Below are 16,709 nucleotides of genomic sequence, written 5' to 3' on the forward strand. Positions count from 1 at the left end.
GAAATTAACGCCAAAAAGACCAAGATCACTGGCTGAGGATTTATGATGGAGTTATTTCTGCTTCTTGGTATTTATTCAAAATATTATTTAAAATCTAAAACCCGCCGAAACCGGTTTGGCTCAGTGGATAGAGCGTCGGCCTGCGGACTGAAGGGTCCCAGGTTCGATTCCGGTCAGGGGCATGTACCTTGGTTGCGGGCATATCCCCAGTGGGGAGTGTGCAGGAGGCAGCTGGTCGATGTTTCTCTCTCATCGATATTTCTGGCTCTCTGTCCCTCTCCCTTCCTCTCTGTGAAAAATCAATAAAATATATTAAAAAAAAAAAGAAAGAAAGTCCCTTTAAAAAAATAAAAATAAAAATAAAATAAAATAAAATCTAAAACCAGTAGTGCCTTATTATGGCAATGACTTTGATGTGATAGACTCACATTTGATAAACTCTTTTTTTAAATTTTTTTTTATTGCTTAAAGAATTACAAAGAGTATTACATATGTCTCCCCTTTTTTCCCCTTGACCTTCCCCCTGACTCCCCTACCCCCCAGTGTCTTGTGTTTATGTAAATTCAGCTAAATGATAAGAGATATGCCATTTAGACCAGAACTCTTATATAGTAGCAGGGCAGTGAAGGTCTCAAATACTGGAAGGGAGGAGCAGCTAGATCTTTATGGACATTGGAAGGAATGTCTATAATATATAATTAAGAGAAAGAATAATAGGTCTAGCCATGGACAGTGAGGTCAACGGTTAGAGCACTGGCCCACTGAAGATCTCTGGTTCAATTCCCAGTCAAGGGCATGAATCTGGGTTACAGGTTTGATTCCCAGCCCCAGTCAGGGTGTGTGTGGGAGGCAACCAACTGATGTGTTTCTCTCATATCGATGTTTCTCCCACATCGATGTTTCTCCCCCCCTCTTTTTTCCTCCCCCCTCCCTCTCTTCCACTCTTCCTTCCACTCTCTCTAAAAATCAATGGGAAAAATATCCTGTGATGATCCTAATTTTTTTTTAATTGAGCATATACATATTTGTATATAATTTTTTTTTTAAAGTTTGGAGGGATGAATACCAAACTCTATGGAACCTTGGTAGGTAAGACAAGACTTTTATTTTTAATTTTAGTAACTTAAGGTATGATATTTTATTTGTTTTTACAATGAGCATGTATTTCTATTTTAATTAAAAAGTAAATATAAAGCCCTAGCTGGTTTGGCTCAGTGTATAGAGCATTGGCCTACGGACCAAAGGGTCTTGGGTTCAATTCCCATCAAGGGCACATACATTGGTTGCAGGCTTCTCCCCAGCCCAGGCCCTGGTCAGGGCATGCACAGGAGGCAACTAATCAATGTGTTTTTCTCATACCGATGTTTCTCTCTGTCTTTCCTTCTCTCTAAAAAATCAATGGAAAAATATCCTCAGGTGAGGATTAACAACTAATATTATATTATCTTTTAAAAAATACTATACTTTTCTTTTAAAATCCATTTCATTGCCAATTCCCAGCATTCTGAAACTCTACATGTTGGCTAAAATTCTTGTGATTTTTATAAATGTTCTCATGTAAACATACCTAGAGCTTGAAACTAGAAAAGTTGGACCCTCGCCATAAAGCTGAAACACAGTAAAATGTTTACCTGTACAAATGATTAATGTAAGGGTTGACCCCCAAGGAATTCATCCAGTTTCGAAATGTCCTTTCTTCCTTGCTCTCTCCTAGAGTAGACACAAGTTCACACTGATGATTCAGGACAAAAGGAATCAAGAACCACATTTTAAACCCTTCAGGCAGATATAAACTGGTCATACATACTTTGCCATGGTTCCTATGACACTACAAAAATTTTAGGCAAAAAAATATCTTATTGCCAAAGTCCCTCTTTTCCCTCTGTCTAGACAGCCTCTATTTGCTCTAAATTTTTCCATCTAGTATTTTTTATTGATGTCTGTGAACTACTGAGCCATGGGTTTCTCTGTCCAGAAAAGTAATAAATAAACTACAGATGTGTGGTGATATCCATAGTCAGAATTACATGCAACATGATTGGCTAAAATTAAGAAAAGAAAATCTTTTAGCAGCCAGGGTAATATCAGCACATTAAACAGAAACAAAAAGTTGTACTGTTTCCAAAGCTGTATTACTAAATTTGTACAAATAGGGTTTTACACAGAAAAGTTGCTGGGCACATAAACCTACATTGTAATTATACCAGATAGCAATGAAGGAGATGTGATTACAGGTCATAAAAACAAGCAATGAGGGGGATGTAACTGCTTTACAGGCTTCTTGAGTTTATATTGTTCCTATTAAAAATACATAAGGGACGCAACCCCACACAGAGTGCTAAGAGAAAGACACATTTCATCATAGTAAGTCCCTAGACCTCAAAGATCACCTTGAGAAGAAACTCCTGCAGGCATTACTATTTAACCTGTGATTACCTAAATTACCTGAACATTCCCTTCACAGCAATGTTTATATCATTTACTAGAGGCCAGATGCACGAAATTCATGCAAGAGTAGGCCTTCCTTCCCCTGGCTGCTGGCACTGGCTTCCCTCTGGCACCAGGGACCTGGGCTTCCCTCCCGCCACCAGCAGCCGGGACCCAGGCTTCCCTTGCAGAGGGAGGCCCCACCCACCTGCCACAGCCCACCTGTCGGTGGCCTGGGCCTCCCTCTTTGGGGCGATCGTGGAGCCCCCCAATCGATCACCCTGCCAGCTGGTAGCTTGGGCCTCCCTCTGCAAGGTGATCATGGGGCGATGGCCGGGCCTCTGACCAATCACATTGCACCTGCTTTGGCTGGCCTGGCGCAAGTGGGTGTCATAGTGTCGTTGCTCAGTCTAATTAGCAAATTATGCTTTTATTATTATAGATAAGGAAAACGTGGGATATCCTGTGACACAAAGGGAGCAGAGAGAGAAGTGTGCCCTCCTGGTCATTTTTGCCTTTTAGTCATCACCTTAATGACAATGGTCCTCAGTGACTAGAAAATTTTTGTTTGTCTTTCAGCAAAGTTAGGGAGACAATGGAATAGATAGCCCAGTGGTCGGCAAACTCATTAGTCAACAGAGCCAAATATCAACAGTACAGCGACTGAAATTTCTTTTGAGAGCCAAATTTTTTAAACTTAAACTACATAGGTAGGTACATTGTAATTAACTTAATTAGGGTACTCTGAAGGCTTAGGAAGAGCCACACTCAAGGGGCCAAAGAGCCGCAAGTGGCTCGCAAGCCGCAGTTTGCCGACCACGGGACTAACCTATATCTCACTACCAGACTCCTGAAAAATGAAACATTTATAGTACGCCTTGCATCACTTCTATACCAAAGGCAAGTTCATGCCACTCTCTAGACTTTGTCTCATGTGAGCTTCCCAGGACAATTTGGCCTATAAATCTACAACCATCTGAATGAGCTCCAGGAACCCATTTCTATAGAGCCAGCCCCACAGTCATCTTCAGACTAAGTCACACAGACAATAAAAACCTGCATACCCAGAGGAGAAACCAAAACCTTGTAAAATCTAAAGCATTCTGTTTTTTGGGGCCAACTGTTCAGAAAATAATCTTCCCACCGTACTTTCATGTGGTTTTCAATGCCATTTCCTAACAGCTTTCCCAGAGTCTGTTTGAATTCTTGTTCTGTTAAATTATATAACCATATTATTTGTTGTCTAAATTTTTCCCCCTCTTGCCCTAACTGGTTTGGCTCAGTGGATAGAGTGTCAGCCTGCGGACTCAAGGATCCTAGGTTCGATTCCGGTCAAAGGCATGTACCTTGGTTGCTGGCACATCCCCAGTAGGGAGTGTGCAGGAGGCAGCTGATCGATGTTTCTAACTCTCTATCCCTCTCCCTTCCTCTTTGTAAAAAATCAATAAAAAATATATATATTTTTTAAAATTTTGCCCCCTCTTGTATGCATAAAAGGTGGCTGATTATTCTGTTTTATCTGCCACTACAACTTTATAATAACCTATATGAGAACCTTTTTAAAAAGAATCAAGTTAACCTAAAAATGTCTAGAAACTATGATTACCTTATTTTATAGGGGTTATTAAACAGGTGCAAATTAAATATCAGAATTTTTCCCAAAGTAACATAAATACAAACATATAATCAATAGCTTGATGCATGTGACTTGGGTTTACCTTTTAGTTTTTTCTCTATTACAATCTGTTTTTATCTACATATAAATATTTTTTTTAGTAATTAGAGAATTTTTACACTATTTCTACCTCTGAAAATCCAAGTTATGTTTTAAAATAACAAACATTAGTAGTGTAACAATTGTTTAATTTTTAATTAGAATAATATCTAAATTCTGCTGAACCTGATAATTTAGTGTATTCTATTTAAAAAGTCACTAAGCTTGTACCTTGGCTGAAAGTGTAAGCTTAAGAGGTTCACATTTCTTCCTATTATTCTCAACTAATATTCTCTTATAATATTATTAATTTTTGATACCTGAAAAGTAAAATAGATTTTTAAGAGAGCACTTATTTATCTAATGCCATTTCAAGTTGTCTTGGTAAATAAATGCTCAAAGCCAGCAGTACTATTCATTTGTGCAAGAGCCATAGTAAAGCATTACAAAAACATATGTATTCTGGATTGTAGATGACTAAAGCAATCTCAGAAGTAAAATCTTAATTGCTGATAGAAAGATAAAACATTCTTTTCATTTTCATAGTCAAACTAACACCTGCAATTGAAGTTTCACGAAAAATAACAAATATATTAAAAATAGGCTAGTAAGAGGAAATAAAAGGAATTGACATATTTAACACTCACAAATGTGGTAAGTGCTGTATAAGTGGTTTCTTCCACTCTCTGCCTGACCATTATTGAGCACATACTGTTTGCTAAATTCTTTCATGAAAGGTAATTTTTAATTCATTCTGTGATTCTTCACAATAAGTATTACTGGTCTTGTTTTATATGTGAGAAAACTAAGGCTCACAGAGATCACTCAGATGTTTAATGGTGGAACCATGATTGAACAAAGTATAATTACGTGGCCTAGGTATTTTCTATCACCACAAATGAGTCCTGACATGGTCTCTCTATACACAGCCTATGTATTTGGCTCAATTTAATATGAAGGTTTAATATTTAGTTGGCCTTTTAATTTTCTTTATTCTATATAGATAAAATTCTTTGCCAATGAGGACATGCTAATATATGAATATGGGATGTGATAAGGTCAAGCTTCAAACTTCATAAGGATCTATAAACACAAATTTACAGAGAAAAAATTCCAATGTCAGTAAAGTCAAATACATTTTGGCAGATGTACATACATATGTTCTAAATAAAGATGATTGATAAATATTTCCCATGGTATCTTCTTATATAGTAAACTAGAGGCCTGGTGCATGAAATTTGTGCACTGGGGGGGGGGCCCTCAGCCAGGCCTGCACCCTCTCGCAGTCCAGGAGCCCTTGATGGATGTCTGACTGATGGCTTAGGCCCGCTCCCCAAAGGGCAGCTGTCAGTTAGACATCCTTAGTGCTGTCAGTTGGACATCCTTAGTGCTGTCAGTTGGACATCCTTAGTGCTGCAACGGAGGCAGGAGAGACATGCAGCAGTGAGCCAGGCTTCTTGCTGAGCGGCACTCCCCCTGTGGGAGTGCACTGACCACCAGGGGGCAGCTCCTGCATTGAGCATCTGCCCCCTGGTGGTCAGTGCGCATCATAGTGACCAGTCGTTCTGCTGTTCGGTCGATTTGCATATTAGCCTTTTATTATATAGGATACTATGGAAATATTTAGCAATCTGATCCACACTGAAAAATTCCAAAAGCATGCTGAACACTAGCAAAAGAATTCAAACGTTACAAATAGGAGAACAAGCAAGTTAGACAAGATATCTAGCAAGAATTTGGTGACTATAAAAAGCAGATCATTTTTAATATGCCACTCTAAACAATGCCTTCTAATGTAAGACACAAAGGAATTTTGAAATTTTCCAGACTCATAAAACTTAGCAGTCTTCCTTTTTATTTAATTTTTTAAAATTCTAATTTCTGATTTTATATTTCTCTGTTGAAGTCTATATTTAATCTCTCTTCCCTCTTAGTGATGTAAGTGGAGGAGGCAGTCATTTTATCTCACTAGGCCTTAGGAAGAGTGAATTGAATTAATCATATTCTTCAAAGAACATACTTGTTAACTCTAAAACTTCTCCCACTAACTAAAACAACTGTAATTATAAAGTGACAAAGACATCAGAACTCTGGCTGTGGCAGTCAGAGAAAAAGATCATGAAACTAATTTCTTATTCTGTGTCGGGAAGGGAGAAGGAAGTAACATGGGTGATGTGAGTGAATGAACACTGAATCGTCAAATTCTCTCCACCAAGAATCCCTACTTGAGCACTACCTTCTCCAAAACAGGGCAACTAGTGGGAATATTTTAGGATTGGCCCTTACTTCAGACAACTGCCACCACTTTTTTACTTTTAGCTGGTACTAAAGTGGGTTTTGGTATGCATGAGTGAGAGGGTGAAAATGGGAGAAGAAAAGAAGAGAGGCTGGGAAACAGAAGAGGAGAAAGAACTAGATATTGATAATGTATTTGTCATTATGACGATTCATATATTATAAGGTTCAATGACATTCAGTAAATGAAACACAGTTAAATAATACAAAATAATGTTACAGAACCTAAATAGATCCTTTCAAAAATTACTTGTGATAAAAGATGTTTGTTTATTTACAGGAGAGAGATAAAGGCTTTGCATCAAATCATGAAATCCAATTGTCAATACTGATTTCTAATGTGCTTACAACTACACTCCCATCATTACAGAGGGCAAATTAGGTGAAGAATTTACATAACCAACCCTTGCTCTGCTATTCAAATTAAGCTTCATTTGTGTTCCTTGCTTATTATCATTCATTCTTTAGGCATATTAAGATGGAAAAAAAACACAGCATGAACAATGCAAAAAATAAATATCAACCCAGATAGAAAGAATAAATGGTATTAATAAAAAGAACATTCAGAATGAATATAGAGAATATAGGAAAGTACTAAATACAGTACCTACATTAGGAGGGGTCAAATCTGCATTTCATGAAGCAAAACAGGAAAGTAATATAAATTATGAGACAGATAACAATAGCCCACACACAAGACAAGTAATGAATATTGTAAATTTTTTCATGTGCAGTAAAAACATTAAAAAGAGAACAAAACTGGAATCAAACTGTAGCTTTCAAAGGAGAAAACAAGCTACAAATAATTATTTTTTCCAATAGATAATTCAATGTCCATATTCGTGGTGGAGTTATGTTATGTGGTCATTTAAGAAAATATTTTTAATATGTGATAGTTTTCACTAACATCTTATAGAGAAATGACAGACAAGTAAGATTTACCCCACACCTTTTAACCAAAACCAATAACCACTTTCTTTAATTTTAACTTTTTAATGGATACACATGCCTACATACAGTAAACTATGCCTCCCACCACCCTCTCCTACCTCTGAGAGTAAAGTAGGTCAATATCACAGGAAGATACATACTGTGAATCCATTAAAGGCAGAAAGAACATACCTTCCAATAAATTCATATCGATGTCATTATTATCAGGCTTGTGTAGGCATGGGTATGTGTTAAACAGATTAGCTACAAAAGCTAAATTAAGTTTAGGATTGCCTGAAACCACATCTGCAGGAGTAACAAACTGTCTGCAGCCCAGTTTATCTGCTTCTTGAAGCATGAATCCAGCACGCTTCAGGTCATTTTTCTCCTAAACAATAAAATAAAATAAAAATGGTCAAGATTAAACTTTTAATTGACATAACCTTTTATTGTTATACATATTTATAAGCAATTACTTTTCTGGAAATTATATATATATAATTATATATATAGCCTAAGCAACCATCCAACCATTTGACCGTCCGACTGGTAGCTATGACACGCAATGACCACCAGGGGACAGACGCTCAACGCAGGAGCTTCTGATCTTCGGTTACTTGGCAGCTGCGGTTCTCGGGTGACGCACCTGGAACCAGAAAGGAGGGAGCCCAATTCCGGGGTGCATCACCTGAGAACCACCCTCTCGCAATCTGGGACCCCTCAGGGGATGTTGGAGAGCTGGTTTCAGCCCAATCCCCGCAGGCCAGGGTGAGGAACCCCACCAGTGCATGAATCCATGCACTGGGCCTCTAGTTGTAAATAAAGCTGCTACGAACATAGGGGTCATATAATCTTTTTCATTGGTGTTTTGAGATTCTTAGGATAAATACCCAGAAGTGGGACTGCTGGGTCAAAAGGCAGTTCCATTTTTAATTTTTTGAAGAAACTCCATACTGTTTTCCACAGTAGTTGTACTAGTCTGCTTTCCCAACAGCAGCGAAGTAGGGTTCCCTTTTCTCCACGTCCTCACCAGCACTTGCTGTTTGTTGATTTTTTGATGATAATCAATCTGGCAGGTGTGAGGTGATACCTCGTTTTGGTTTTAATTTGAGTTTCTCTAATGACCTTGAACATTTTTTCATGTCTATTGGCCATCTGTATGTCCACTCTAGGGAAGTGTCTATTCAGGTCCATTGCCAATTTTTAAAAATATATATTTTTATTGATTTCAGAGAGGAAGGAAGTGGGAGAGAGAGAGAGCAACATCAATGATGAGAGAAAATCATTGAATGTCTGCTTCCTGCACACCCCCTACTGGGGATCGAGCCTGCAACCCGGGTATGTGCCCTTAATCAGAATCGAACCCAGGATCCTTCAGTCTGCTAGGGCCCATCGCCCATTTTTTAATAGGATTGTATGTCTTCCTTGTGTTCAGTTGTATAGATTCGTTAGATATTTTGGAGATTAACCCCTTATCTAATGAATCATTGGTGAATATGTTCTCCCACACAGTGGCTCTCTTTTCATTTTGTTGATGGTTTCCTTTTTGGTGAAGAAAACTTTTAGTCTGATGCCAACCCATTTATTTTTTTTCCTTTGTTTCCCTTTCCCTTGGAGACATATCAAAGTGTCTTTATATTTTAGAAATACACATTGAAATATTTATCAATGAAAAGATATGACATCTACCCTCGCTGGTTTGCTCAGTGGTTAGAGTGTCAGCCCAAGGACCAAAGAGTCATAGGTTTGATTCCCAGTCAAGGGGAAATACCTCAATTGCAGGTTCAATACCTGACCCGGGGAGGACACATGCGAGAGGCAACCAATCGATGTGTCCCTCTCACATCAGTGTCTCCCTCACTTCCCTGCCTTCCCCTCTCTAAAAAAATCAATGGGAGGATTAACATATAAATAAACAATCAGGGGAGGATTAACATATAAATAAATAAACAAACAAATAAATAAATAAAAGAAAAGACATGATGTCTAGGATTTGCTTCAAAATAATATGGGAGAGGAAGGAAATAGGCAGGTGGTAAAAGTGACAAAAGATTGCCCATGAGCTGATAGTTGTTGAACTTTGGGGATGGACACAAGATAGATAGTTCAGTACACTAAGTCTGTTCACTTATGAATATGTTTGAAATTTTACATGCTTTTCTAAGTTCCTAATATTTTGACTCAGACTAATTTGCTAATTTGCATCCTACATAATAAAAGCGTAGTATGCAAATTGTCCCCTTGACTGGAAGTTCTTCTAGGAGTTTGACCAGGGTGTGGGGCTAGTCAGGGGAAAGGAGGGAGGCCCCAGCCAGCCACTGCCAACTGCTAGGAACCCAACCAGTGCACAAAGTTTGTGCACTGGGCCTCTAATAGTTTTATAATACTAAGTTTCTTAGATGTGTCATTATAATAATGTTTAATATAATTAAGTAATGACTTATATTGCCTTTAAAAATAAATATTGTGGATATTATACTTTAAGTACTTAATAGATTTTCATACAAACTATAGTCTGACCTAATTTTAATGTTTAGCTAGAACCATCACTGGTATTTACAACTTATGCTAAAAGAATGGGCTGCCTAGAAATTGTGTTAGATGGATCAGGGCCTGTATCAGCCCTTCCTATACCACAAATACTAGGAACTGTCATTTTTTATTTTGTGTATTTCCAAATATAAGTTGGTAGAACTGATAATCAATTAATTGCTTAGCGATCTCATAATGGCTTGTTGCTACCTTTCCTAGTGCACAGTGATATTCACAAAAACACTCTGTGAGTTCCAGTTGTGTTGCACCAGGGAAAGTAGATGTAGGATTGATTCCACACATACTCAAGGTTGGAATTCTGCAATTCCTTTTCTTTATGACAACCAGATGACTTAGCATGTAGATTTGGAGCTTATGGCATGAAAAACTTGTGAAGATCAAGCTTTAATGTAGGGCTGAGGACTCCACAGGGAATGTTGCCTATTGAGAACTGTATTCTAAATTTGACTATCCTCACTCATCAAATTCAGGGACTTGGGGTGAGGAAAATGGGGAGTTATTATTGGGTACAGATTTCACTATGGGCTGATGAAAAAGTTGTAGATATGATTAGTGTTGATGGTTGCACACAATGGGAACAGACTTAATATCACTGAATTGTACACTTAAAATTGCTTAAAATGGTAAATTTTATCTTAAGCTTATTTAACCAAAATTTTAAAAATTAAAAACTACTCACATTAAATCCAGAAAGATCAATGGCAATGGCAGGTCCATCATCCCTGTCACCTTTAGGTGCAATCTGATTAAGCAGATGAAAATAGGCTCTTGAATCCTTCAAGGAAAGAAATGAAATTTTTAAAATGAATAAAATCATCTTTTGATTTAGGGAAAAAGTGCTCAAACTGAAAAAATAGTCCGCATCTCAAAGAATGGAATAATAACTATTAACTTTATTATTATTTATATGTTCCTCAATCACTGCTATTTTTCACTTCAGAGCTTCCAGCAACAATGTTCCCTACACTGGAATACCCTTCCCCACCTTTTTCATTTGTTTACACCACCAAGCATCAGCATCAATTAAGATCAGGGTTAAGTATTACCTTTTGGAAGACTTCCCTAGATTCTCTTAGAATTTGACCACATTGTAATAAATTATCCAGTGAAGTCATATCCAAAGATGGCTATCATAATTCTTCCCTGTGAATACATATAGCTCCTCCCATTAAAAGGCAGAGTCTATTTGCACTCCTTTTTACTTAGTCTGTACTTGTGACTTGCTTTGACCAATAGAATGCAGTTAAAGTGGTGTGCTGGGGCTCCAAGCACAGCCTGAAGAACTTCTGCATGGGTCTTCTTGAACTCAGCTTCCACATAACAAGTCCAAAGACTGACAGCCAAGCTAGCTAGGTGAATAGGCCTCTCGGAAAAGCAATGATTCACTAGACATGTGATTGATGCCCTTGCCCCAATTTGGGCCAGCCCAACTCTCAGCTGAATGTAGTTAGTGATCCCAACCAGAACCATCTGAAGCAGAATCACCCAACCAAACTGCAATAACCCATAGAATCCTGAGAAACAACAGGTTGTTATTTAAGTTATTAAATTTTGAGTGCTTGTTATACAGCAGTATCTAGATCACGGAAATATCCATCTACTAGATGTTTCTCTCCCTGTGTAATTGAGTAAGCTTCAAGAGTTAGGTCTTTGCAACACCCCCTGCCTGGCATCATGTTCCGCAGGAGGGGTTTAATATGTACCTGATTAACTGAATTTTAAAAGAGAAGGGCCCCCTGCAGCCAGGAGGATGGTGGAACTCTCCTGGGGAGCCCCAGTGCTCCTCCTCCAGCTGCTGTGGATCCACGGGGCTGCAGCCTCCAGGACAGGGGCCCAGCACCCTCTGGCCAGGCTGGCACTGTGGAGGGCTGGCTCACTGGGCAGATTCTTTGTAATCCTTTTGTAAAAACTTTGGGATTCTGGGAGGCAGTAAGTACGCCTGCTCAGAATTTTTGCCCTACACAAAGTAACCGTGGCAAGCAGTGGTGGTACAGGAGTGTGGGCGCTGACCCTACAGTGCAGGGATGAAGAGTGTGTGGGGAACACAGCAGGCAGCCTGAACTGGACTGTGGGGACTGTGAGACCGCTGCTTCTACACTAGCACTTCCCGTGGGTGGTGGCCTCCCTGGCACAGAAAGGAATTCTTTGCAGCCACAGCTGACTTGGTGGTGGTAGTAGTGGGGGTGGGGTAGATTTTAAGAGTTAAAGAAGATGAGAAAGTTCCATTTCTGCTGGTTGGTAATAAATAAGATTTTAGAAGATAAAAGGCAGCTTTCTGTAGAAGAGCCTAAAACAAGAGCCCATCAGTGGAATGTTAAATACATGGAAACGCTAAAATGCGCTAATGTTGACTAAGTATTTTTTATTTAATGACAGAAATTCGAGCCAGAGAGATGGAAGACAGAAAAGAATAGAAAAAAGAAAAGGCAAAGTTTAGTCATGAGAATCAGAGAAAGATGCTAAATTTTATAAGCAGAGTCCCAAACTCCTTTTTTATCTTGGCCTTACTAATAAATGTAACGTATAAGCATTTCCATTGAAGGCTCAATTGACTGAAAACATTTTAACATTTTGAAAACTGTTATGTGTCACTAAAAGTGTGAATTGGAACTAGACTGAAACTCAAATTCACTTAAAAAATAAATTTATGTAGCTTCACCAAGAAGCAAAGTTCAACTTATTTCACAATCTCCCACATTTATCATGGTCCTGAATTTAATGCATAAGCTTGTGTTTTGAGGGCAGTCTCCTTTAAACTGTTAAAGAGGCAAGCTGAGTGGGGAATGGGAGGAAAGACTACTTCTTCAGGTTTATTAAAAGCCTTAATTTCATATCACTTAAAAATGTATTCATTCTACTACCTTGAAAATAACAATTGTGAACATGATAGTTAAACTGTATTTTTAACCATTATTATACAAAATATTGAAGAAAACTTATTGGCATGGTTGTTGCATATAGTTAAAGTGACAGTAATTTATCTGTTAATCTGCATTAATTACCTGATGATTAACTTAGAAAATTGGTGCAAACTTGTACATGGAAAATTTGATTTTGCCTTAATTTAGAAACTGAAAAATACCAAGTTACTCATTCTGGGTGTGTCCTCATTGGTGCCATGGTCCCATTGCCCTTGTGTCCTGCTGAGAGAATATATGCCTAGTATGGAGAACAACTTTTGTGTAGAAGATTCTTGAGAAATAACTGTCTGCTAGCAGTCTGTCCAACTTGAAACTATGTTCTGTACTCTGGTTCCTGCAAGTAAGGTTCCAGAGCTCCTGATTGCTTTTAATTAACTATACAATAGTTTAAAATAAAAGGCCAACATATACTTGTAATATAACTTTAGACTATGAGGACTCAATACCAGTTATGTTCCAGAAGCCAATTCCAGCATGTCAGCAGGGCTGAATCATCTGGAAATGGCTGAGGGCATTTCCCCAACCTGAAAAGGATGCATTAAATGATTGCTTGTTGCCAGACAGCTCAGGGCATTTCAATGTACTTGTTATTGCCTCCTACTGGCCAAACACCTGAAAAACCATAGGCAGTTTCACCAATCTGACAATGATTCTGTATATCTAACCCTACCCTTTGAGATTATATATATATATTAGAGGCCGGGTGCACAAAAATTTGTGCACTCGGGGGGAGGGGGGTCCCTCAGCCCGGCCTGTGCCCTCTCCCAGTCTGGGACCCCTCGGGAGATAACGACCTGCTGGCTTAGGCCTGCTCCTGGGTGGGAGAGGGCAGGCCCAATCCCTAGGTGCAGCCCCTGGTCAGGCTCAGAGCAGGGCAGATCGGGAGGTTGCGATGCCACCCTCAGTCACGCTCAGGGTAGGGCCGATTGGGGGGTTGGGGCACTGCCCCCTGTCACGCACAGAGCAGGGCCAATCAGGGGGTTGGGGCACCGCCACTGTCACACTCAGGGCAGGGCTGATGGGGAGGTTATGGCTCTACCCAGTCACACACAGAGCAGGGCCGGTGGGGGGAGGGGGGCTTGGGGCGCCGCACCCTGTCACACACAGAGCTGCAGGGCGATCAGGGGGTTGGGGAGCTCCCCCTATCAGGCACAGAGCAGGGCTGATCAGGGGGTTGGGGCGCCTTCCCCTGTCACGAACAGAGCAGGGCGGATAGGAAGGTTGTGGCCCCACCCCCTGTCACACACAGAGCCGCAGGGTGATCAGGGAGTTTGGGCGCTGCCCCCGTCACACTGATCCCGGTGCCGGGAGGCCTCTCGGTTCCGCTGATCCCGGTGCTGGGAGGCATATTACCCTTTTACTATATAGGATAGAGGCCTGGTGCACGGGTGGGTGCCGGCTGGTTTGCCCTGAAGGGTGTCCTGGATCAGGGTGGGGGTCCTCACTGGGGTGCCTGGCCAGCCTGGATGAGGGGATGATGGCTGTTTGCAGCTGGTCACACACCCTTCAGGGTGGGGGTCCCCACTGGGGTGCCTGGCCAGTCTGGGTGAGGGGCTGAGGGCTGTTTTCAGGCTGGGGGTGACTGAAGCTCTCAACTGCTCCTTTTTTTCTTTTTTCTTTTTCTTTTTTATTCTGGGCTAGCTTTAGCTCTGAGGCTTGGCTCCAGCCCTTAGGCCTCCGCTGCTGAAAGCAGGTTTCTGGCCTTTGTTTACCTTCTGTATTTGAAACAATGTTGCGATCCTGCTGGCTGAAGCCTGGCCGAATAAAGCAGGTTTCTGGGGTTTTGTTTAGCTTCTATATTTGTAACATAGTTGCCTAGAGTTGCAGCTCAGAGGCCGGCAGCAGCAGGCGGGGAACGTTGGTTTACTCCATCACTGAAGCAAGCAAGCCTCATGTTAGTTTCAAGCTGCCGGGCTGCCGGCCGCCATCTTGGCTGGCAGTTAATTTGCATATTGCCCTGATTAGCCAATGGGAAGGGTAGCGGTCATATGCTAATTACCATGTTTCTCTTTTATTAGATAGGATATATATATATATATATATATATATATATATATATATATATATATATATATGTAAACACACACACATATACACACATACACACACTAGAGGCCAGGTGCACAAAAATTTGTGCACTCAGGGGGTCGGGGTGGGGTCCCTCAGCCCGGCCTGTTTCCTCTGCCACTCTGGGACCCCTCAGGGGATGTCCACTTGCCAGCGGGGAGCAGACCTAAGCTGCAGTCTGACATCCTTAGCGCTGCTGAGGAGTCAGGAGAAGCTCCCACCACCACTGCTGTACTGGCAGCCATCAGCCTGGCTTGTGGCTGAACAGAGCTCCCCCATGTGGGAGCGCATTGACCACCAGAGGGCAGCTCCTGCATTGAGCGTCTACCCCCTGGTGGGCAGTGTGTGTCATAGTGACCAGTCATTCCCAGTCTTTCTGCTGTTAGGGTCAGTTTGCATATTACCCTTTTACTATGTAGGATAGAGGCCTGGTGCATAGGTGGGGGCCAGCTGGTTTGCCCTGAAGGGTGTCCTGGATCAGGGTGGGGGTTCTGCTTGGGTGCCTGGCCAGCCTGGGTGAGGGGCTGATGGCTGTTTGCAGCTGGTCACACCCCCTTCAGGGTGGGGGTCCCCACTGGGGTGCCTGTCCAGTCTGGGTGAGGGGCTGAGGGCCATTTTCAGGCTGGTCACACCCCCTTTAGGGTGGGGGTCCCCACTGAGGTGCCTGGCCAGTCTGGGTGAGGGGCTGAGGGCCGTTTTCAGGCTGGAGGGTGACTGAAGCTCCCAGCCTCTCCTTTTTTTATTTTTATTTTTTTTATTCTGGGATTTATTTACCTTCTATAATTGAAACTTTGTTGGCGTCGGGAGCTGAGAGCTGGCTCCTGCTTGCTGCCGCTCTGAGGCCACGGCCTGCTGAAAGCAGGTATCTGGGGTTTGTTTAGCTTCTATAATTGAAACTTTGTTGCTTTCGGAGCTTAAAGCCGGGCCGCGGCAGGCGGGGAACCTTGGCTTCCTCCATCACTGGAGCAAGCAAGCCTCCTGCTCGCTTCAGCTGCGTGGCTGCCGGCCGCCATCTTTTTTGGTGGTTAATTTGCATATCCCGCTGATTAGCCAATGGGAAGCATAGCGAAGGTACGGTCAATTGCCCTTTTTGTCTTTTATTAGATAGGATATATACTAGAGGCCTGGTGCACAAAAATTTGTGCACTCGGGGGTGGGGGGTGTTCCTCAGCCCGGCCTGCGCCCATTTGCAGTCCAGAAACCCTTGGGGGATGTCCACCTGTCGATTTAGGCCCACTCCCCGGGGGATCAGGCCTAAGCTTGCAGCCAGGGAGCCCTTGGGGGATGTCCGACTAAAGGCTTAGGCCCCCAAGGGAGCTGTGATGAGGAAGCTGGCATGACAGAGGAGCCATGCTGTCCGCCCCCCTGCCCTGGGTCAGGTTGCACATGGGACGCTTGGGTGGGCCAGCCAATTGCTGCTGCCCCACCCAGCCGCCCCAGGTCGGGTCACACACGGGATACCCGCCACCCCGGGTCGCAGATAGCAGGCCTGGATGGCGGCAGGGCAGGCGGGATGGCGCTGACCTGCCCTGCCTGCAGTATGCAAATTAGCCGCCATCTTCGTTGGTGGTTAATTTGCATATCGCACTGATTAGCCAATGGGGGGCATAGCAAAGGTACAGTCAATTACCATATTTGTCTATTATTAGATAGAATATATATATCTACCTTGCCTTAGGACAATTTGTGTTAATAAATAGCAAGGGGTCCTGAGACAAGGAGAACTTGGTTTCTTTAGCCAAGCTCCTCTGGCCCCCAAATGCCTTTCAAAATTATGTTTTCTCTTTGGACTCTTGATTAAT

The 16,709-nt window shown here is 41.7% G+C and overlaps 1 protein-coding gene across 3 annotated transcripts in view; it reads right to left on the reverse strand.

The window, feature by feature from the left end:
- The window catches only part of PLS1 (plastin 1), a 128,412-nt gene that overhangs the window by 28,387 nt on the left and 83,316 nt on the right, over nucleotides 1-16,709 (reverse strand). For all 3 annotated transcript variants that reach the window (XM_059688263.1, XM_059688264.1, XM_059688262.1), the window contains 3 exons: nucleotides 10,599-10,694; nucleotides 7,559-7,754; nucleotides 1,632-1,710 (listed from right to left, as the gene is read on the reverse strand). In XM_059688263.1, coding sequence (XP_059544246.1) covers nucleotides 1,632-1,710; nucleotides 7,559-7,754; nucleotides 10,599-10,694 — 371 coding nt within the window. The remainder of the gene's footprint in view (nucleotides 1-1,631; nucleotides 1,711-7,558; nucleotides 7,755-10,598; nucleotides 10,695-16,709) is intronic.

The sequence above is a fragment of the Myotis daubentonii genome, chromosome 3 (assembly GCF_963259705.1).
Source record: "Myotis daubentonii chromosome 3, mMyoDau2.1, whole genome shotgun sequence".
NCBI lineage: Eukaryota > Metazoa > Chordata > Mammalia > Chiroptera > Vespertilionidae > Myotis > Myotis daubentonii.